At 41.9% G+C, this 24189-nt stretch overlaps 1 protein-coding gene across 2 annotated transcripts; it reads right to left on the bottom strand.

Moving 5' to 3' along the window:
* Window positions 1–527: 527 nt before the first annotated feature.
* Window positions 528–22524, bottom strand: LOC148408916 (pecanex-like protein 3). 2 transcript variants are annotated; one of them, XM_088441146.1, is made up of 36 exons: window positions 22108–22524; window positions 20502–20993; window positions 19005–19213; window positions 18836–18941; window positions 18718–18757; window positions 18046–18141; window positions 16179–17873; window positions 15428–15557; window positions 15199–15368; window positions 14935–14992; window positions 14700–14841; window positions 14445–14602; window positions 14153–14306; window positions 13984–14016; window positions 13729–13900; window positions 13506–13616; window positions 13286–13377; window positions 13082–13191; window positions 12066–12171; window positions 11890–11982; window positions 11645–11795; window positions 11088–11232; window positions 10755–10932; window positions 10552–10660; window positions 10336–10465; window positions 9898–9956; window positions 9576–9791; window positions 8705–8958; window positions 7496–7726; window positions 7277–7380; window positions 7043–7190; window positions 6719–6949; window positions 5795–6069; window positions 5551–5720; window positions 4598–5001; window positions 528–2519 (listed from the first exon to the last, which is right to left on the bottom strand). In XM_088441146.1, the coding sequence occupies exons 2-36, from the start codon at window positions 20652–20654 to the stop codon at window positions 2391–2393; spliced, it is 6762 nt and encodes a 2253-aa protein (XP_088297272.1). In that variant the 5' UTR covers window positions 20655–20993; window positions 22108–22524; the 3' UTR covers window positions 528–2390. The 2 variants fall into 2 exon arrangements, with proteins under 2 accessions (XP_088297272.1, XP_088297271.1); XM_088441145.1 differs by having other exon boundaries at window positions 528–2543.
* Between the last annotated feature and the right edge of the window lie 1665 nt (window positions 22525–24189).

The raw sequence follows: 24189 nt of genomic DNA on the forward strand, positions 1-24189 counted from the left end.
CAGCAACAAAAACTGATCAAAAATGACTCGCATGTAATGGATTCCTTTAGTCGTAATAAAAAGCAGTTCTCATCCTGACCACAAGATGGAGACACGGTGGCTCCTGACGACGATGTGTTCCGTAAGAATCCATTTTCACATGTATTTATTTATTTATATGCATCTACTTCTTAACAAGCAAGGATAAGTCTGTCTTCCGGTCATTTGAAAACAGTGCAATGCAAGGCATGTTCATGGGATTCACTTTTTCTATGGCATGAAATTGAAGCAAGATTCCATTATAATCCAAAGAAAAAGGGGGAAAAATATTTTAAAATTGTATTGCATTGGGCCTGACGACACCAACCATCCGGTATGCCCCATAGTCAGTGTAGCCATGATCTTAGGTCAATTTTTTTCAAATGCCGTTCCTTCATTCTTTGTATGCACATTTGGTCTAATTTTGTTCTACATTTGGTAGAATGACTGCATACGTATATTAGTGAATAAAGGCCAATGTGACAGCTAGTTGGGATTTTAGAAAAAGAATTGGGTTTCAAAACCTTACCAGTTAACTATACTTGAGATTTAGGAAAGTTGGTCAACTCGAAAAGAGAACAAATATATATGAACTAGGACACTGAAGCTGCAAACAAAGACACAAAAACGTTTAATTTAAATAGAAGAAAAAATTACTTTATAAAACTGTACAGAACATTGAACATTGACTTAAATAAAAGACTCCCCGTTGAGAATAATTAAACAAAAGCAGATGGTGATAGAGTATTAAAAAAAAAAGTAACCAAATACCAAATCTTCCCAAATTGCACATTTCAAATGTGAAGCTTTAACCCCTCGCTCATCTTAAACTGACTCAGTGTCTTAAACAGAAAATAACCCCAAATTTCCAATCATAATAAAATAGGTTTATATTTAAATATATTCTGTATTTATATATGAAACATGCTGTACATAATTGGAGAGATTAAAAAAATCCCTTTTTATTTCATTTCAACTGACACTCAGCTATGACTGCCGTTTTGTGCTTTGCTTTCTCTGAGCAAAGTTTATATTTTAAAAAAAAAGTTCGACTGACTGCTGCTGTTAGACAAAGTAAACATGTTGTGAGGGCTACTTGGGATTTGAGCGGGAGAATGTTGGCCACCAACATTCTAATTATTTGGAATTGTAGAAGAATTTTAGCGGCCTGCCAAAGTTGCAGCAATTTGGCATGACAGCAGAAGAATTTGGGTCTTCAGCATTCCAAATTTGCGGGATTTTGGTAGGATGAATAAGGGATGATTTCAACGGGTCTTACTTTATATTCTACTGCATTAGCTGATGACTGTGGTGGAACCAAAGAGAGGAAGAGTGCAAGAGGGGAACCCAACACAATGTGACTTTGCCCTGTCCTTCCAGTTACGTCGTACACGCACGCAGGAGCCCCTATTGAGATGAACATCGTGATACTGGTTTGAAAGAGAGGTTGATAATACAAAAAAAAAGCATATCAGCACGATAATACAAAGAAAAGCAAGTCCGCACAATACAAACATCCCAATATGTAAGACCGTATTACTCCAATAAATATTCCTCCTTTGTTTTCAGTTTTTATCCTGCAGTTCCAACTAAAACGCTGGATTCAAGTAGTAATGACTCTGTTTACTAGTTATTAGTAGCGAGATGCAGAAGCAGTAGGAGTGACGAGGAAACAGCCCCCGCCCCCCCAGGTGATACAGGTGGGTGTTTCTGACTGTCCGATATGGCGCCAACAACGAGCGTCTCACCACCATCTTCAAGTAAAGAAGAAGAAGAAAAAAAGAATATTCCTCCGAACTGAAGAAAAATGCTTCGTTTGCCAAGTTTGTGATCAACACAATGTCTCGGAGGCTGTAAACAAGCGGTCCGAACACCACGTGCCAGCTTGGGGAGGGAGTGTTCCTTTTCGCCATTAGAACGGTCCGATTTAGGGGTGTATAGAGTTTGTTCTATTCCTCTGACCTAAACGTAGTTGGGAGAAGAACTTCTGAGTTGGGAGGAAATGTGAACAAGGCTTCTTGTGGTATTCACACTGACCCCCCATGTTCCAGTTCATAAAAATAAACAATCTTCAAGCAAAGGAAAGAAAAAGATCCCTTATAATTGCACTGGCCTTCCTGGCCTGTTAGCACACACTCACACGCAGACGCGCGCACTCACACATACAACATTGGGAATTTAAGTCAAGAGACTGCAAAGAAGGGAGTGTATACCTGTTGGGAGCTGGAAAAAAAACCCTCTCTATTGTGGAACTAGATGTAATAAAAACTGATGGAATGAGTCCAGAAGACTTGTTGCAATAAGGTGGGAGAGGGGTGGAGGTGTCCAGTGTGCTGTTACCCAGGGGGAGGGTTGGTGGGCGTCGTCATTCATCAGCGCAGGTGCTCGAGTAAAGGCAACTCTGTGGATTCGTCAGGCGGCGCGGAGGCGTCCCCTACTGGTACAAGGCAGGATTCCACCAACCGCGTTGCTCCAAGTGGATCTTGGGTAGGACTGGCCTCCTGTGGAGGGGCAGGGTGCGGAGGCTGTGAAAAGTGGATGTGGTCAAAAATTCAGAAATGTGCAAACATTGTGTTTCAGTCGGTGATGTCATGTGGAATTAATGAATATACCTTTCTTTTTGAATAAATGAATAAATGAAATAGAGTGCACCACAGGTACAAACCATGGTAAACTAAAGTGACATTATACCATATTTTAAAACAATGGCGCAACATCACACTCCTCCAAAAGTGTCGAGAGTGGATGGCACAGACAAGATGGCAAAAAGAAACCCAACAAAAAACAAACAAATGTTTTTTTTTTTTTTTTTTTTTAAACTAAATACCTTAAATTAGGGGTGTCCAAATCCAGTCCTCGAGGGTAACTATCCTGCAAGTTATTGATATTTCCATCCTCCAACGGATCTGATTCATATGATCTGGATCATTATCAGGCTTTATTGAGCTTGCTGCTGAGCTGATCATTTGCATTTGTTCTATTATTTATCAAATAGTTATTGATTAGAATGATGGCGCCCACCGTGGCTGCCATCTTCTGTTTGCTGAGGGGAACAGAGTAAGAATTTCACTGGTTTCGTGCTATATTGTGTGACAATAATTCTCTACAACATACAAATTTGAATGAAGTGTTGGTGGACAGAAACATCAAAAACATGCCCTTGGGGACCCAGATTGGACATCCCTGCCCTAAATATTGCAAATTAATATGTAAATTTTCTGTATTCTTTGTATTTCCTTTTTTTTTACTGATCAACAACAATAAATCTGTCTGAAAATAATATTACATTTTTTAATACTTAAATAATTTGGTCTTATTGGTTAGGCTTATGCTAAAACAAAGTTAGATGAACAATGCACTAATAAATATAATTTTCAGGTTTCTCTCCGCAGGGGCATGAAAATGATCCTAATCATTTGAATCATGTGTGTTTGAGAGAGAAGCATCAAAAACAAGCTGTACATTGGCCTTATTAGTGACTAACACCAGAGACTGTTTACTTAACTACTATAATTAATTTATAACTTGCTAAACACTTTGAGGTTTAACCTTAAGGCAGTGCTTCTCAAATATATTTTGCCAGGAAAGAGAAAACCTTTCACGCCCCCTCCCACTCAACGTGCTGACTATAAATAAGATTATCTATAGCAATTTTATATGTATACCTAAACCTGTATCCTTCTTAACATTAACAAAAGAAAAAGAAATTAAGAATAAACTTTCAACAACAAATTATTTTTTTTACAGTGTTATACGGGTTACAGCTCAGTTGAATCTGAAAAAATAACCAAGTGCATCAAGTGCCTGAAACATGAAAAGAAAAAAAGAATTCTTATTTTATTGCAATTACACTTTGCATGACAAAAACAAAGTATTTTCCCTGGGGTCGGGGTCATCACCCCCCCCAAATTATGCACTGCCTTAAGGCTTGTTCATTAAAGCAATTTTGCAATAAATCTGTCATTTTATCCAGTCAACTTTTCATTTTTTATGAAACACTGTAAATGTGGATTGCATTACTCCAGTGATGAACTCATAGTTCAGACCGACTAGAAGCATGCTGTGTCATCCTATTAATTTTGCTTCAATGGCTGACGGGCATGGCAAGAAAACTATTGGGAGGATGCCTAGCTGCCCGCTACCTCATTCTGATTTATATCACAAATTCAAAGAGCAACAAGTCAGCATGTGACCAATTTCAAAGACTTCCTTTCAAGTCAAACAAGTGAAATCTTTAGTGATAAGTAACGCTGTTCCCCACTGTGATGAAGAAAGTGACAAATAATGTTGTTGGCACTTAAGGCCCAAGTAATTTCATTGTCATTAATTTGCTTGACAATAATGGTGTTAATGTATTAAGTATGGAAAAAAAACACAGTCTAACATAGGTTTTGTGACTGTCTGTGTAAAATTTGTGTATATATATTTTAAAACATTGACAGATTCACAAACCAATGATTAAAACGTGAAACGTAAAAAGAATAAGTGTTAAACTTAATTATGAAAGAAAACTAGCGTGATTGAGTTTTTGAAAAATGGAATCATGGCCATCACCCCCCTTCCAGATGGTGTTCCTCACCTGCGTGCGTATGGCATTGACGCTTCCTCCATCGCTCTCTGCCGCCGGTCCGCTAAAACCCTTTCTGCCGGAGAAACTCCACTTGCCAAAGTGGCTCTCGAAGTAGAGCACGTTGCCCTGGGCGAGGCCAGCCCGCTGGCTCGCCCTGTGGCTTGAATTCTCCAGGAAGTTGGTGGGGCAGAAACGCTCAGGCAGAGACAGAGGGGGCGGTGCCACCGAGCCACTGAAGGAGAGCTGCGAGTTGGACAGCTGCTGACCCAGCAGGCCCTGGATCGAGGACGTGCGCTGGAGGGATGAGAGCAGTCCCGCTTCCATTCTGCCTTCTGATTGGCTGAGCAGAGCCAGAGGGAGTGGCTGGGGGTGGTGAGGCCAGTTCTGGGTTGGACCGACTGGATTGTCCGTTCCTGATCGGTGAAAACAACAACGCAATTGCAACCTGTGATGACTGAGTTAAGATTTTTCTTTTGAAAATATAACATCCACAGCATATTACTTTGTAAAAACATATATGCTGTAGTTATGTGGCGCTGCTGTATACCGGGGATGAGCAAATGTTATGATGACCAAGAAAAAAGTTGTTGAATTAATTTAGTTGCTTCTCCTTTTATTTTACTATTCATTAATCATTTTAAATACATAATTTTAACAAATGTAAAACAATTTCAAATACAGTACGCCAAAAGTTTTGAAATACCTTCAAATTTACTTGGTTTTAAACATTTAGAGAAATATCAAAAAATTGCTATAAATCATTGAAAATTCACAGCTGTGAATTGATGGTCATAAAGCATCATCCAGGGGAGGAGAATTAGCAGCAGAGTAGCCTACTTGTCGCCCAACCAGAAGTTTGTGGGTTTGATCCCTGACAACCATAGTATAGCTTTGTGAATCCCGAACTGTCTCAGCTTAACTTGTTGATTTACTTTTGGTATTTAATGAGTAGATCCCTTTACCCAATGAGGGCTGCATAGTGGTGATGTGTGGCTGGGGAAGGCCTGAAGCTGGCGTGCTCTGGGTGGTGTGGATAGCAACATTGGTTGTGATGGAGGTGGAACCGCCGCCGCAATCAGAGTCCTCGATGTTTCCTCCACTGTTGCAACCGGCGCCACATCCTTTCTGCATCCTGTAGAGCAACCAACTTGTAAACGCTCACTATGCGTGACCATGAGAGGTCTTGTGTAAAACAGCATACTGCACCTGTCCCAGCTATTGATGAGCCAGTTGTAAATGTTATGTGGGCTGACAGGCCCCCCCCACACGGACCGCAGTTGACCGTGTCCACCTGCATACGAGGTGGTGAGGGGGGACACGTAGATGGGGTAGCCGATGGGCTGGTCACACGACGAGTTGATCATATTTCTCAGGGCCTGCTTGGCGTTCTGAATGCTGCCCCGCTCGGGGTTGCGGTTGCGCAGGAATACCAGCTCCTGCTGTTGCCCCGCCCACAGCCCGCGCACACACTCTCTGTTCACCTGCAGGAAGAGCACAAGGCTGGTCAGCCGTGTTTGGTGGAACTCAAAAGGAAAAATGTATTCCGTTTGCCAGAGGTGACTGGAGTGTTCATACATTTTACATTAGTGTGAGTGTTGACAATTGCATAAATAAAATAAGTAAAAGATACTAGCAATGAAGTACAAAAAAAAAAAAAAAAAAAAAAAGAGTTTGTTTTCTTGTCTGCATACAAAAAGACTGAAGTAACAGTATGGTATTGCAAAATGTTCACTTTTGTAGGGATTTTAAATCATTTCCTGCCAGCCTAGTAAAAATGGATCTTTGACATCTATTGCAGTCAATAAATTAAAATTTTCTCTGTAAAAAAAAAAAAAAAAACAGAAAAGAATACATTTTTATTTTTGGATACATGCCACGACCTCTAGTGACAGGTGGAATATTGTTCTTTCTTTCTGAAAGGCGGCTTCAAGATTTGCCGGGGCTTGCAGCAAAATTCAACTGCACTTACCAAGTGAACAGCTTTTATGAGGAAGTAAGAATGTATTGGTGTTTAATCGGCAAAACTCTGGCTGATTATTTTGAAAAAGGCCTAAAATTGTCCGAGTGCTTAATGGACCCCTTAGGACAAATTGACCATTAAGTGAACAAACAAAATGGAGGATGCCCAACCTTGATGACTCGGAAGCTGAGGAACTTCTTGTTCAACATGATAATTTTGTACTCATCGCTGCCGTCGTCCATTATATGTCGCAGTGCCAGAAGCGAGGGCATGTTTGCAAGGATGGCACTCCGCCAAACGGGGTCGCCCTCGTGTGATATCAACATCTTCTCCTCGTTGGTGGTGATGGCGTCATACAGCACCGCAGGGTCCTCGTACTCATCTGGGGATGTAAAGTGGTCCTTGGGGGAGAGCACAACAGGTGTCGGAATGGAAACCTCAAGGCATGGTTTTCCTCTTGTGAAGATGTTTCCTGCTGGTTAGAAAAGCACTACCTGATGCAACTTAAGGGACATCCGCACTCCAGGCGCCACGACTCGATTCAACAGGTCCATGTCTGCGAAGACCCACTCGTCCCGTGGAGATGTGATGCGAAAGTCTCCCTTGAAGAGTGCGTGGAAGCCATAGAGGAACGGCTCCAAGCTGTCCAAAACAACAGCAGGGAAAGGAACTCTTGCACAGCAGAAGCATAAAACCAAATGTAGTCCAGTCCGAGTCTATGCACTCACCTTGCAGACATGCTGTGGGAGGCAGTGCCCAGGGCTCTTCTTCCCAGGATACACAAGCCAAAACATAGACTGACAAGAGGAGAATCTCGATCACTTATGACAGGCTGCAACACAAAACAAGTAGGTTAAAGCAACTCAAATAAAACTCCTGACTTAACTTTACATCAGTTGATAATACTTGTATAAGTACTTAGACATAAAAACCATAGAGGGACAAACCGTTTGACGCCTGCTGCTGCAATACTGAATCCAGTCCAGGTAAATCATGCAGAAGGAGGACGGTGTGATGCCGGAGGCCCTGTGGTCGTAGTCCTCGTCGATGTTCAAGTTGAAGGTGGGGTCACTGTCGACATAGTTGGGTCCTAGACAAGGTCGCAAGGCTTCCTGGATCGTCTCGTTAGCCAACCATTCCTCCAGTTTGGGTGATCGGCTCACATAGTAAATGATGCTCTGAAGCATTAACAGATACATTTGTTTCAGACTAAAATGTGCTTTGAAGTAAATTTCACTGATCTAAATAAATGGGCATGGTAAATCGTTTTTAATCAAAAAGTTTGTGGTGGTGCGCGGTGGAAACTGCTTAATCAGACATTTGTAAACAAAGTTATTTCGTTAAGTGTCTTGAAAATCAATGTAGCCATAATGGGTTTCACTACCAACAGAGGGTACAATTAATTCAGTCTTGACAACCTTGCTGTCTTGTTGGTCTTCGGTAGAAATCAAAAGAACAAGTAAACAAGCAAGGGCAGAAAAAAATGGTGTTGGACTGCTTTGGCAATAACAAACAGCAATCTTTGTTGGTAATATACCAATGCAGTGCCTAATCACAACTTGGTGCAAATTGAATGGAGTAAACATCAGTAATTGATAAGTAGGGAGTTCAAAATTCTTGGGCACATTTTGACATTGAATATCTCGAAAACTATTAAGGATATAAAAATGTGCTTGATAAATTCTGAAGGCTAATCTCAAGTTTTACATGTCATGTTCAATGGGAGCATCGTTGGTCACTCATCAAAACAAAAGGAAGGATGCAAAACACCTTTTCTGGTTGAGTGAATGACATGACTGAAAAAAAAACAATTAGCGTTACAAATTGTTTTTATTAATTCATTAATTTTGTATGTGGTTGACGAGCTTCTAAATTACGCTTGTATATTTCAACTACTGTATTGATAAAATAAGTTCTGCCAAACTACTCAAAGCTACTCCTCAAGAAAAGGCACACTCTATACTGGAGGTAAATCAGATACTGTATGTGGCCTAAGCAAAATTACAGGATAAAGTTAAGATTAGTTTTGCTGTAGGGGAATCAAATTTTAAAATCCCCAACTTCACTATTTCTTATTCGTCTTTATTTGTTTTGATAACAAACTGATTAAATTGTAAAACTACTCAATGGTACACCATATTGTCTGGACATCTCACCTTGACATAGTACGTGATAAGAATCTTGCGGAGGTCAAACACTTGCAACATGGAGGCGGCGTTATTGTCACTGATGCTGTAACCCTCCAGCACGTACTTGGTGGCCGCCACCTCCCAGGCGAGCCAGCGCTGCCCGAAGGCAGCGTTAAAGGACAGCATGTGAGGCAGGTGACCCGGCTCGCAGCAGCAGCAGCCCTCGTCCTCCTCCACGCCTTCTGTGATGGCCTCCACTTCCCTCTGCTGACAGTAGGTGCCTGAGGGGAGAAGATGAAGTTGATGTAAAATGCATCATGCAATACAAGACAAGAGCTGAATCACAATTTTGCCTTTGCAGAGACGATAATTTGCAGTTTTGTCAGAAAGGTCTCAATTCAGAAACATTTTGTGGTTGTAGCTTGCAGAAGAGTCAAACCTCTCAGCAAATTACACATGTAATAATACATGTACTGTAGCTGTGCAGCATTTGCCAACCAATCATATACCGCATTTCTGAGGGTGGTGAATCTATTAATCATTACAGGAGGAATCCAATACAAAAAATATCAAGTGACTAAAATCAGAGTAATGGTCGTTTTCCCTTAACTTCCAATAAATCTGGATCTGTAAACTTGACTTTTTTTCAAAATAAAATCAGATGCAATTTGAGAACTCAGGATGACTTTGCCAGCTGTATATGCATAATGTGTCTGGTTTTCTGTAAATAGCTGCATGCTCGGTGAAAACACTTCAGATATTCAGCTGAGCTCTAAAGTGCCTAAGGCCATACAGTTTATTCTTATACCATTCAAGCAGATACTAAAAAAGTTTTTACATTTATTTCTTGTATTTACTAATTTCTTTCTACAATTTTAGGATGTTAATTGCTCTTGACCTCTGAACTCCAGACCCCTCAGCTGGAAGGTGACCAGACCATTGCCAATCTCGATAATATGCACCAACGCGTTGAGGTAGTCTGAGGCGAGAATGAAGCAGTCGCCAGTGTTGTAATTGCCCCAGCGGCCAAGCAGCAGATCTCCACAAAGGCTGTGCTGCAGCGAACGCGTCAGGTGCTCGTAGAAAATGGAGTTAAGGTTGTTGTCGTCGGCACCTGGCGGGAAAAGGTGGCACCAAAGCATTTTACATCCCCTCAACCATGCCCGCCGCCCCCCCCCAAAAAAAAGTGACAATATGATGTATGGTTTTAGCGTATATACCTGGATTACGGTCCAGTTGAGTGGCAAGTCTGGTGTTGGAGTGGTCAACTCGCTTGGTGCTGTCAACACAGAAACATATTAGCATGGATTGTGTGGCACTGTTTTTGATTAAGGGCAACATTTGATATTTAAAACAGACCAGGTCATTGGTAATGAAGGTGGTCAAAAAATAAACTTAAATATGTAAAATATTTTATTCTACACAAGATTTATGTACATACATATATGCAAATGTTCTATTTTCAACAAATCAACAAAAAAATAAGTTATCTTAAAAATATGTTAAAAAACTAATGAAAAGATTTGAATCTACCAAATTGAGGAAGAAATATTTCAGGACTTTGTAATTAAATGCAAAGATAAGGAAGCGGGCTGTATATGGCTCCTGTGCCATATTTGAGTGAAAAAAATAAAGTTGCAGAGTTCAAAACAACATACTTGTAATCCCGCTCCCAGAACTTAACGGGTCTGGTGTATGAGGTGACAAACACAGCACTACCCAAGACCGGATTGAGAGGGGTAGAAAAGATGGCTGAAAAGATGGCTTGCACAAAAAGCACAGCGGAGTCTGCAGAGAAATTGAGTTAAGTGTATTTTGTGAGGAGATGGAGCAATTGTTGATGTTTTGTTGCACGGAATCAGATTTGAGGATACGTGGCACTGCAAAGGGCTGAGCGAACGCATGGAAAGCTGAGCCCCATGTGATCTGCCAGGGAGCGATGTAAGTCAACACGAAGCGTAACTTGTACAACAGGTCCCACATCTGAAAAATCAAAGAAAAGTGTTTTGTAATTTAATTCAATTTAGACTATACAGAAACTGTGCAGGCTAAAACTATTAATGTTGTCCGAACTGACCTTGCTGAAAAGAACAGACATGAAGTAGTAGTCAATCAGGAAAGTTTCGGAGAAGTGTGGGTAGTCGAAGTGGAAGAAGAGTGTGGTGAAGCACAGCGTGACGTACTGCTGTGACGGGGCGCAGAAGGACGAGCGCAGCAGCTTCATGCCAGCCACTGAGATGAAGAGGGCTCGGCTACTAGAAGACAGGCCAAGAAGACATGATCAGACATTGGGCATTAATAGTAAACAGTGATCTCATTTGTATTTCTTCTGATATTACATATGTTGCGAAGCAGTTCAGTCTTAACGATTAACCACCTATTGTGCATCAGTGTTGTTGTCATGACTTACTAGATGTCCAGCTCTTTATGGTTCTGGCCAACTGTGCGTGCTTCTGTTGTGAGGGAGTTGAGCACGACCGCCGGGTAGATGAAGTACTTTTCTACGCACTGAAGCCACGCGTACAGCTTCTCAAACCACATCAATTGAGCAGCATCTGGGAAACAAACAAAAACATATTGGCAAATAAATACAAGGCTCACATCCAGAGAGTTTATTTGTCTTGAAAATTGCATGCATATTGACAGTGGTGTTATTTAACACCGACAAGAAGAAAAAAAAACACATACACACAACCGAGACCCAACCAAGCAAGCACCACTGTAACTTCTCAAAATGTGAAGCAAGTTCAACAGTAAGAAAAATAACTGAATTTAGCGCTGGCGCACTGTGAAAATCCCTGAGAGTTGATGGAGGTTAAATGCATTTCTCAGCAGCACTTCAACTTGAGACCTCGCTGGTTTTCATTTAATCCTCTGTGATGCCTCCAGAGAGAGAAGCTGATAATGGCCCTTATATTTTACACTGTGACTTGAGCTGGAGCGGATAAATTGCAATGAGTCATTTACCTCGTACTTCGAACTGGCTGTACTCTTTGGATCGGAGCACAGGGTGAGCCAGGCAGAACCATGGAAGCTGTTTGCGGAGCTGGGGCAAGAGATAGTGGGTAATAAAGCCTACAACTCCCGCCAGGATGTACAAGACAAAGCTGAGTGCAGGCTGTGTGGCAAGAGCACAGAGAGGAAAAAGTCAGCAATTGGTATTAAATTGTGTGGAGAAAAATGGCAGAATAATGTTTTCAACTTGTACAAACCTGAAGTGCAATAAAAACTGTGCTGGCACTGATGGCGAAGGTGATCACAGCCATGAGCGGACACATGACAAGGTCAGAATGAAGAATTTCTTTCTACAGTTGAGAAAGCAAAAGGCTTTAAAGCGAAGGACATTCTGAAACCAGAGGTGTAAAGTTGAGGAGGCCTTAATTTTTACCACAGAGTCGCGGAGTTTCTCTGGAAGAGGATCCTTGATTTCCACTGGGGATTCTTCTGGTGTGCGAGTCTCCAGCTCGGGGAATAATTTGGATCGGACCAATGACCTGATATAAATGAAGCAGGAGGAAAAAGAATGAGGCAACTTCAAATTTTGGAATGGACAAGCGAGATGGATACAAGAATTTTAAAAGGGTGTGGAATTTAATATGGGAACCGCTGTTCAGGAGCTTAACCTTGATTTTACCAGCCTGAATACTCAACTAATATTTATACCTTTTCAGTGAGAAAAAGAGCTGACTGAATTGAACACAAAGCTGATATACTCACAGAGGCCACGACTTATTCTATGGCACAAATGGCAACACGTGGAACATACATAATAGGTGGACCGTACCATGGAACGTAACATGTCAAACGTACCTAACAGGTTTATTATGCCTTCTGCCATCTTACAAAAGCAAATTTAGTTGGTTTGCCTGTCACTCTATTTTGCTCACATAGGAAGGTGAACAATGAAATATTTATTTGAATAAATAGGATTATTTCCCGCAGCACGCTTCAATTTCATACACAAGGTGTTTTACGGAGTAAAAGTTGAACATTTAAAAACAGAGTTCAAAAATAAATCTACCATTTTCCTTTGCTAATCTTTCAATGGTGTGCAGTTCTTTTCTCCCAAATGTGAATAACCACATTTTTTAAAGGTTGTTTGATGAATGTGCTTATATTGTTTTCTTATATTGTTTTCGACTGTGCTCAAAAGTTCTAATATAATTAAGGAAAGGTGGTACCAAAACAAACCTCAAGGTTTTCTAAAAAATGTGTAAATATTTCAATAATTGATAAATTGCAGTTGTGTAATGCACTGCCAAGAGTCTTTAAAAGTTGAAGTGTTTTTCTTCTATTTAAAGACACTTAATGTTTCATATACGCATTCCTCAACAAGGTGTCTTGGATGTTTGTCATCAAATCTAACAAGTTGTTTTCAATGACTGTGTGAAGAAATATACTGACCACAGGATGGTGGGATCACTGCTTTGGCGACTCAGGTGGTAGGACAAGGCGAGCAGTAGGCCGCAAAACACAGAAAATAGTACTGGCACATGTGCATCCCCCCATGGTGCCTTCGAATGGGAAGAAAACGGAGAATTTGACCACTGTAGCAACAGGTTACAATTTTTCGACATGGTATTGAACAATTATTCATGCTGTGCTCACATTTATGGCACCAAGGCAAAATCCATACAGAAGAGCAGCCACCAGCACGCTGCGTATGAGGCTGAAAAGCGAAGAGAGGGGGCTTGTGGTGGCTGAGGAAAAATGGCGAAAAGATCAATGGCGCGGACAAGCATGCAGCTCAAGCTAATTTTTTTCACTGGTATTTTTCACTGGTAAGGCATACTAATACACAGTGAATGCCAATGATCTATAGTCTTACCTGTTCCACCAAAAACGTGCATGTCGATCTGCTCCAACAGACACATGACAAAAGTATTGACCTGAGGTAGCAAGCCAAACAGGAAGATGACCGGGAAACATAAGGCGAACACTGTAAGGGGGGATAAAACAGAATCAGTAAAGCAAATCAAAACTTCAGGTCCTTTTTTATTACTAAATAGGTCGTTCAGTACAATCAATGTAAATGACGTGTGAAGATTTACCCAGGAGCATATCTCTGACACAAAGCAAGAAGTGTGCAGAAAAGAACGTGACGCCATAGAGTGAGAACGGTTGCAGGTTGCCAGAGCGGCCAGACAAATCAAAGATCCAGATCATCAAACAGCACAAACAGAAGTAAACAGGCCGGCTGTACACAATTATCCAGTTATGACCCTGTTCACAACAGAAAAGGACAAAGAATATCACAAGCAGGTGAAATGGAACGCTCTGAAAAGGAGGACAAAGCCAATACTCACATGCATGGGAGAGGCTGCGTCTGGTTGTACACTCTTTGGAAAAAAAAATAGAAAGAAAAAGGAGGCATCTTTTCATAATTTTATCACAGATTTGCATTGAAGAACATGACTGGCTGCACATGAGACATGAAAAGCACCTAAGAAATGTTTATTTCAGAAATATGTGTACCTTCAGTAAGGAGTATTGGCAACTTGCTATGACCAGGCAGAACTGGAAAACCCAGATGTCCCTGAAAAAGCCCTGGAGCAACAGTTGGAACCCCAGAAAGGCCACCAGACTGGCCAGCACCACAGCAAACACATTCTCTGCAACACGTCGGTTTCTGGTGATTCAAAAAGGCAAAATGTTACAGTCTACCTATATTTATTATTTAGGAATAGACGAACATTATAATAAATATATAATATTATCGTATATAATACAAATATTGTATTATATCTGTTCAACTCGAAAGCCTTACCTATCCAACAAGGCCAGAAGTGCTAATCGATCATAGCGGACCCGGAGCCACTTCCCGGGAAGGACCCAAAAGCGATAGTATTGTTTGGGTTTAGCCTTCTCCTCAATCATCAGCGTGTTTTCTTGGGACTCCTGCAGAGACTCGTGATCCAGGTCGAACTGGAAAAGATTGGAGAAGCATACAATGATTTCTAGAAGACGCTTACACAAATGTAAAATTAATAATTAAAAAAAAAAAAAAAAAAGAAATTCTGACCTCAGGCATTTCCAATGGAACCCTGCGTACTTGCATGCCCTGTAGGACCACTGGTCTGGGCTGCAGTATGGAAAGAACTGGTGCTCCCTCCTGGACCTCTGTGGAGGTGAAGCTTGAGGACTGGGACTGCCTTTCCCTTTCCCTGCACGCACGATAGTGAATTAGTTGTATTTGCAATGCTCTTTCAAAGTAATTAAAGCTTGGATAGAAACAAATCATAAGTGCTGTCACTTACTGAACTGGGTCCTCATAACCTCCTCCAGCAGGCCCAAATGTGTAGGATCTTTTCACTCCTGATACACAACAGACAGAATAATGAAAGAAAAGAATCATTTTCCAGCTGTGTCCCTGCTTTGATTCTTCAAATGGCCCCTCTCCTCGCATTTAACTGACAGACATGAAAGTTGCATTGATCTCCTCATTAATCTCCAGACACTAAAAGAGCCAAGCAGCGCTTTCCAAACGCGTGAAACTCATTCCTTGAAATCCACAAACTCACCGCTTTCATCAAAGAAGTAGTGCACGGCCCCCTCTGATGTATCGTCGAAGGTGGAGGCCTCGTGGATGCCACTGCGGGGGAGCAGAAGGGACGAGGCAAACTGTAAGGCGGAGGGAAGGGTGCGGGTCCGCGAGTGGGAGGATGTCCGAGCCCGTTGGAGATCCTGGAGGCTAAGAACAGAAATGATATTAAAGTTATGTTTGATCACAACTTACCTTGTGGGACTAACCTGGGAGGGGAACCCATGGTGGAGGGCGGGGGTGTCGGGTTAGTCCCTGCATTATGTCTCCTGCGGATGGCCTGGGTCCTCTTCACACTGCTGACTGAGTCGTGCTTGCTGCCATCTTCTGAAGCAAGAGCTGCAGACAGATTCACTTTATAAAGTACCACATAGAATACTGCGGTAATAGTAGTTTTTTTATTCTAAAAACGGGACCAATGTAACTCATACTCAAAGTCATGATACAGTTGGATAGTAACAAAATGCAGGCCATACAGTGTTGCTTGTTGACTGGCAAATGGTAAAGCGTGAAGTCAAAAAATTAAAAATGAAATACCTTGGATTATTATTATTCTGCTTCAGACTGTGCCATGATTTCACACTAAAGTAGTTGATGAAAGCTTGAATAACCCAAACATCATGGCAAGGTGGGGAATAAACAAAAATAATAAATTTGAATATGGAGGGAAAACCTCAATGACTTCATTTCAATGACTTTATTTAATAATTTGTGAACGAATGTAACATTTTTTTTTTAAAGTAAATACAGGAATTGGGGCTGCAACACACACATATCTACTGCTGAGAGGTTGATGTTCTGAAGACTGGGGCAATTTTTAAGCGTCTGACAATTACTCATGAGCAAAAGTAATTATCAGTTAAAATAAATTGACTTTCCATCAATATTGTAAATCATTGGTACCAGCCTGTATATTTGACTATCATGAAAACAAAAACAACAACCTAAACAACAGCTCACCTCCCCCTACCGCTCCCTCTTCCATCAACTCTCCCGCTCGCCAGCCCATTTGGTTGCCAGTCCAAGAGCCTCCAAGAGAATCCAACCGATGAGGATGAGACACAGGGAAGCAATCGATGTGAATGGTGCGAGCTTCCAAGTCAGATTTTGAGATAGTGAGGGTGCGAGGTGCAGGGGTGGAGGTGGAGGGAAGAAGAGTGGGCGGAGCTGCTGTGCTGTTCTGACTCGAACCCGCCCCGTCCATACTGAGCACCCTGGCGTGCGTCTTAGCGCTGGCTGTGCTCGACGAGCGTTGAGCAACACGGCAATGTGAGGGGCCGGCGGGTTCAGCCAAATCCCCTTCCTGTGGCGTAGGAGGCTGAGCAGCCGGCGGGAGCTGTAATGCGGCGCCGGCATTAGCCAGTTCCGGGGAGTAGCAGGAGGTAGATGAACTGGAGTCGTCGTCATCCGAGCTATAGCGGCGCTGAGAGCCTAGACTGGACGCCGCACTCATGTCGCTGCCGTCATCCTCATCGCTGGAATCCTCAAAGAGACTCTCGCTGTAGGCCTTGGCACCGAGTTTGTTGCGCACCGGGATGTAATCTCTGTGCTGTCTATGATTGTGATGACGCCTGTAAGAGGCGCAGTCAAAACTGCTGCTTCCGGCCCCGGCTCGCTTCCGTGGAGCTTTCCGTCGGCCCGGTTTGTGGCCCACGCTACTGCCGCTGGCCCGCAGCAGCTTCAAGTCTTTGGGCCGCACGACCTGCTGGCCGGTTTGATCGGACAGCAGGAAGGGGGTTGAGGAGACTGGCAAAGAGGGCTCGGAGCACACTGACCCCAGGGCCAGCCCTGAGGGCACTGAAGTGGCCTGCCGAGGCGGAGGTAGGGGGGGGACAGGGGCGGCCCTGTCTAAATCGCAAATGTCCGAATGGCCGCTACTTGAGGGGGAAGAGTTGTGGAAAGCGGGGGGTTGTGCAATCATGTCACATGGTACAGATGGTAAATCGTCTCCTTCAACAAGTGTCCTGTCAAGCGCCTGGCTGGGGGAGGTATCTTTGGAGGGGGAACGCAGTAACACGCTGTCCGACAGGTTATCTGTATCACTGCCATCTTGGGTCACATCGACGTCTGCGAGGACTTCGCCGCCCGACATCGACACCGCAGTACTTACTGGTCCATCTGTGACCTTGGGTTGGCTGAATGATGGACTTTCAAGTTGAGTGGAGTCCGTTTTTTCACTGCGGTAGCTGCTAACAGTGCTTAGTGTCTCACGATCAGTGGCAGCACCACCGCCGCTGAAACAGCTGTCCGTGGATCCAGCGGCTAATGCTACCCCACTACGACAGCCCGGGTACTCGGTCCCAGGCACAAACACAACTGGGTCCAGCCCCAACCCTAAAAGATTTTCACTCAGCTCTTCACTCAAGCTACTTTTTATAAGAGGGCTAAGGGGGGTATCTCCAAGGCTCCCAGACTCAGTAGAAGGCCCGAGGGGGGAGTAAGCTAACTCATTGTCCTCTGGAATCTTCTGAGGCATCTCCACCTGCTGCGATGGCTCTTTCTCTCCTCCATCTTCTTGACTGGAAGGTGAAGGGGGTACGGACAGATATTCTCCTGGCTCTCCAAATTCAGATGCCACTCCGGACAATCCAATAAGACCTGGGAAATTACCTCCCAGAGCAGCAGCAATGCAAGACTGGACTACACTTGGAGCCCCTGCAAAGAAACAGGGATGAAAATCTGAATAAAATACAGATGGACTCTGAACATTATCAATGCAATACAAATGACATGAGGACTTTCTCTCTGCCCTGCTAGGCACCAGGGATCCTGAGCCTAATTGGCATAAACTGTATAATGCACGTTTCGAGAAAACAGGCAGACTTACTGATGGTGTCCTGAGAACTCTGCCGCAGCATTTCACGATGAGCCGACGTAACGATCACATTATTGCTTCCCTGTTCTCGCATTAACTCCTTGATATCTGAGGTAAACAAAGAAAAAAATGTTTAAATCTTTCGAATTACATAATACGCATAATAGTACACTGGGTCCCCATGTTACGACATTAATCCGTTCTGCGGTTGGGGTCGTAAAGCAAATTCGTCATATGACGGGCGATCCAAACCTATGTTAAATAGCTAATGCGTTTAGAACCCCAGTTAAAAACATCAAAATAGTACTATGTGCAATTACCTAAAAACGCCAGCAGATTGACTCAAAACAACATAAATACAGCCAAGCCCCTATGGTCATGACAGTTGTTTTGGTCTCACAACTGGGAAAATGTCATAAAGAGGGGATAAAAACACTCAGTATTCCACCTCGCAATATGAAAATAACGTTAATCAGGGACGTTGTAACATAGGGGTCCACTGTTCTTCAAACTGCGACTGGCTCGCAAACAGTTCAGGGTGTACCCCCTCTAATGCCAAAAGACAGCTGAGGTGGGGACCAGATGGCCCACAGCCCTTGTGAGGATAGGCGGTTAAGAAAATGGAAGGGTGGATAGTACTTGAGGTATGGCTTTATAGCATGGAATAATAAAACATTTACTAACCCTTTGTCCCCCCTGAATCTTCAAGTTGGGGCAAGAACTCCTGGATAACAAAAAAAGCCAACATAAAAAGCTGGTAAAAAAACATTTTGACCAAAGCAAACAACCTGATGTTCCTCACCGACACCTGGTTGAGTCCAAACAGCGAATGCTGAGAGCTGCACCGCACTGGAGGCGTGGAATTGACCTTCCGAAACACAGTCATCTCCACACCAGCATGGGTATCCCTGAAGCCGGGATATTTTGCTCAAATTAACACCATTCATCTTTTTCAAAAGCCAAACACTCACCTAGGCTGACTCCCATCATGGCCACCCGAACCTTCGTCCCCATCTTCTGTTCTTGGACCTTCGGCCGTGAGCGAGGCCTGTTTCTTTTCAATAATCTCCCCGAGATCAAACATGGCATGTAGCCGGTAGTTCACTACTTTGATGGTGGTGAAAAAGATGGCTACCGCAGCGGAGTATAAGCCTGCTATCACCAAGCTGGCAGGGAAAGCCTGTGACATGGGAAAGAATAAAAGACACGTTTTAAAAACATATACACACTAGAAACTCTGCAAATGGCCCAATTTTGAGTCCAGCCTATTACTTGAATAAAAATACAACCATTAAGCCTTTAACCCTTTCACTACCGTTGGGACAATGCACCCCACAGCTTTTCAAATAATAAAAATAAAATAAATCACAGTGGGTATAGGAATCACAGCAATGGCATGAAATGGTATCCCAGTGGTTCATTATACACCTATCTACAGATTCCAGTGGCATTTAGCAACTTTTCCATAAACAACAAGTACGTTCTGATATGTGATAATATGTGCTATATACAGTATGTGTGTTACTATAGATTACACTGATTACTCTGTATTGTAGGCGTTCTACGGCACTCTGTGTGTATTATTATTAATTCATTATTATTATTATTATTATTATTATTATAAAATAAAAATGGAAGAAAAATATCCCAGGGCCTGTAGCTTATGGAAGTGGGAATTTTTTAAACAAATTTTCCAAGTATGCTAGACTTATAAACAAGTAATGTATGCCATAAGGTGTTTTTTTTTCCAGGGACACAAAACTAGCAAAATTGCACCAAGCAACATTTACAGTTATGCCTTTACCTCTAGTCATTTTAAAGTTATAACCTTTTGAAATAGTAATATCAGAACTAATAAAGTCTGGGTAGTTTGTCTTTGCCACTGTGCCAACCTAATTCACTTCCTATACACTGCTATGAGCCAATAAATTGTTAGTAAAGCAATAATTTGTATGATAAAGCAGCAGTAATATTGTTAAACTTTTATGATTAAACTGGTACTTTGTCTTGGACAGTTAATAAATGCAGTAAATGCACTGCATTTACTGCATTTATCATCATGGCCAGTTTGAATGAAACAGGGAGTTTTTTTTTTTTTTTTAATATTCTCCCTATTCACTTTCACACACATTTGTTTTTGGTATACTGTATTCAATTTGTCTCGGAGCTACCCTACCAAGTCCCAGTATGCATAGTAGAGGACATCCTGGCCTTGAAAATGATGTTGCATGTGTTTGGATGGGATGCAATTCAATGTTAGTCTGATCTTAGGAGGATATAGCAAATATCATCCACATGGTCACTCAATAAGATTCATAGTTTAAAAAAAAAGCAAAGAACTGAAATAAAATATCGCTAACAAAAATGAATACGACCCTTTTTCATGGATTTCCTGAGGTCAACATTAGTTACAACACTGAACAAACTCAATTTCAGAATGTAGAGTGATTGAACTGAAATGCACTCACCATGTACAGCAGAAAGGGGAATGCCAGCAGAAATAGCCAAAGGTAGAGATGGAAACAATTGGAGAAGGTGCTCTGATGGGGGTCCACGTACCACCCTCCAGTAAGTGAGGCCCACACGCCCTGGCGTAATATCTGAAGCGCCTGGGAGCCCATCTCTCCACCTTCAGGGGGAACCCACAGCTGAAAGAGTCGCTCCAACACGGTCGCTGAGAAAACTGTGGAGTAGCAGCCACAGTGTCTTGTCTCTAAGATGGCACTTCCATTGGGGATGGAAAATCAAGTGAGACTTTCTCATGAGGAAATGCACGTTGAATTCTTCAATGTGCACACACGTCAGTTAAGGTCAGGAGTCTTTGCACATCTTGGCACCGCTGTGTGCTCTCTCCCCGCACAGATGATGCCACACGAGTCAAGCCTAATCCTTGAAGAGTTTGCAGGTGAGTGATTTTGTAGCACATTGGCAACCCAGCGAGTGTGAGAAAAAACACTCATCTAGAAGAGAGATCAAAATACTGAATGGGTAGAATAAACTTGAAACTGAAACGGCCCATAAGCACGAGTGCACACAAAATCGCATTGAAGTAAAAAAAAAAAAACAAAAAAAAACATGCCACACGAAATTAGATTTCAGGCTTTTGCGTAAAATTTCACAATGAACCGAGAGTGTCACAGTGTCACAGCGAGACTAAGTGTTGTAGAGAGGAATGGTGGAACAAGTGGATTACCCTATAAACGTTTTGTATCAAAGATTTGGATACTCAATCAGTGTTAAAAGAGCAATCCAAAAATCAAAAATAGTTCAACTGACGATTCAAACGACTTTAGGATCAAACAAAATAACAGCATACTGTATACAGTACTGTATACATTTATGCAAAGTGGGTTATTGTCCATGTACACTGTGAAACACTGTCCAATGAGTGCTGAAGCATTTGGATGAATTTGACGCTTAAGGATTCATCCTACTGCTTCAGCCAACTGGCATGTTATCAACAAATGCAATGAAACCAGTTGAATAGCCAATTGTCCCAGTATTTTAATGTCCTTAAAAGGTGGGAAGGATATATATTTTCCCTCGACTTTGCATGTACACCCTCTAATGCATGACGTCTGAAATCAAACCACACTTGGAATGTTGTGTGCTTGTGCACTACTACAATTACAACCACAACACAAAATATAGTTTAACTTACATATCTCTGAAAGGAATCAGAGCGGATGATGAATCTTGTTAAAATCTCAGTTCTGAGGGCCTGTGGTAATTTTCTCCCAACTAGATGACATCTACTTAGAGGCATTAGCAAGCTAACTAGTTTCGCTTAGCTTGTGACTATGTTTGTTATGATCGGGACAACCTGGGGCATTCGAAGCACCGACACATTCTACCACCGCGGCGTGTGTATTGGACAGAACCGATAGCCACAGCAAACACACGCTGACATTCGGTGTTAAACATGAGATCATTTAAGCTAAAAACCGGCTAATACCAGGCCTCCAGTAGCTGCAATCAAATCTACTCGCTATCACTCCCGTGAGCAGGATAAACAATAAGTACAGAAGCAAGACCTAAACGTTCATTTGTTATAATATGTAGACGAGAGCTCACTTTTTCTTGACAGGAGGAACAATTCTGCTCGTTATTGGAACGCTTCTCATATTTGAATCCGAGCTCAGCGTACAGTTAGCTTTAGCCGTCCGGCTTGCCTCATATCCTTCTTCCGCATCCACTCCTCGCGAAAAAATCTCAGGTCTTTCCTTCCCAGGATGCTAGCGAGAGATGTTAAAAAAAAAAGAAAAAAAAGTAAGCTCTAGCCAGACTTTCCAACACTGGCGAATGATTAATTTATCATTTCGCGAGGCTCCCTGGTCTTCTCTGACATTTTTAGGGGAGGGGACAAGCCTCTTAACGGGTGTCCCCATTCATGGCGAACGTCAAGCAGGTCTTTGGCGAGAACAGGAAGTGTCTTTAAATGTTACGAAAAAGCATGCTAATCGTAGCTGCTAACAAGCTAGCCAAAAACTAGTTGGCTCACTCACTCGCTCGCGCGCGCGCATGCACGCACGCACGCAAGCTCAAGTGAGTAATCAGCGGGAGATATTCCCATGACGCTGATTGGTTACATTGTTTTACGTCATAGGGCGGGGCTTACCCTCATTTAAAGTGGACGCGAGTCGACCGAATTAAGAACAGTTTCGCAGTTCGGCAAACTATGGTTTAACGTACGGACTCGCACAGTGAGCTAGAGCTCTCTTTACATTTATTACAGAATACAGAATCTGTTGCATTTATTCAGCCTTTTTCCCAAATTAAATTAATTCATTATCTATTTGACTTAATTGGTTTACCTGATCTATTGTGGATAATAAAGCAGTAGCTGCTAGATGAAAAAATGTTTGCAATTCATATTTCTGATGTAATTTGCTGATTTAACTCTTTTTTTGAATGATGCTCAAAGTTCTTGCAAAATTGACACTGCAGAGAATAGTGTTGGGAAAAAAAATCTGCCAAATCTGAAGGAATGTATTTGTGAATCATGATCTTGTGTCTATGTTTATTGTGATTAACCATCGTTGCTGGGTGTCCTCTGCCTTTCTCTTGAAGTCACCCAGAATGGCGTTAAATTAAAGCGGCACTTTGTGTTTTCAAAACTGATCTACCTGCTTGGGAAAGAGAGAGAGAGAAAAAAATATATATATGAAGCTTTGTCGAGTGAATAATGTTCTTTGGCCAGGAACTGTCAGATGCTCAAGATATTATGAACGTCGTTAAGATGAAGCATCTATAGGTTGTCCTGACAGAACCTTCTCGCCCTCTAAATGATGGAAATGTCGCATTGAAAGAGCACATTGATAGGGAAAACGTGAAGGTTGTTGGGTTGGAAAAATATTGCCTGTGACATCAGTCCTGGAACTTTTCTGACACGTGTCATATTTGTTGTTATGAACATAAACAGGTACCTGGGGATTTTTTTTTTTTTTTTTTTTACATTTTGAAACAAAGATACAGAAGATTCTGTGAACTAGATATTGACAGATGTAGAAGATGTGTCATTTAACTTTAAATTTTGGTTAAATAAATAAATAAAATGACAATTGACCAAAATGGCCACCTACATTTTGGTAGAAAATGCTGTAGTCTTTTCGCAGTGCACACTACAGTATACAATTCTTTTTTCTTTCAGCAGGGGGTAGTAACACAGCACCATTTTTTTCACTGCTTCTTAGCACACTAGTTTACTAAATCTGTTGAGGTAAGCATGTGACAAAACATGGTCTGATAAATTATTACACAGTGTGGGGAGCAGTATTCAGACGTGTATTTACTCATGCTTAGTGTAAACGCGGCAGAATTCTAAAGCACAGAAAACATTAACACCATCTATGATTTATAGAAGGAAGTCATAAACTTAAAGCAATAATTAGATAAGCTCTTTTTCAACTGTCCGTGAAGGCACAGCTACTTCATCTGAGCTTTCTTATTTCAGAGATTCTCAATTATTTTCTTGCAAAGCCCCAACAAGGAAAGAGAAAACATTTGCCCCCCCCACCACACTGACTATAAAAAGCTAATTGTCTGTAACAATTGGATACACATACCTAAAATTACATCTTTTTTTTAACATTGACATCAGAAAAAAACAATATAAATCCATCTTCAACAAATGTAAACTTTAGTTTTCACAGGGTT

Source organism: Hippichthys cyanospilos, chromosome 18 (assembly GCF_059441005.1).
Source record: "Hippichthys cyanospilos isolate Australia breed blue-spotted pipefish chromosome 18, RoL_Hcya_1.0, whole genome shotgun sequence".
NCBI classification, from domain to species: domain Eukaryota; kingdom Metazoa; phylum Chordata; class Actinopteri; order Syngnathiformes; family Syngnathidae; genus Hippichthys; species Hippichthys cyanospilos.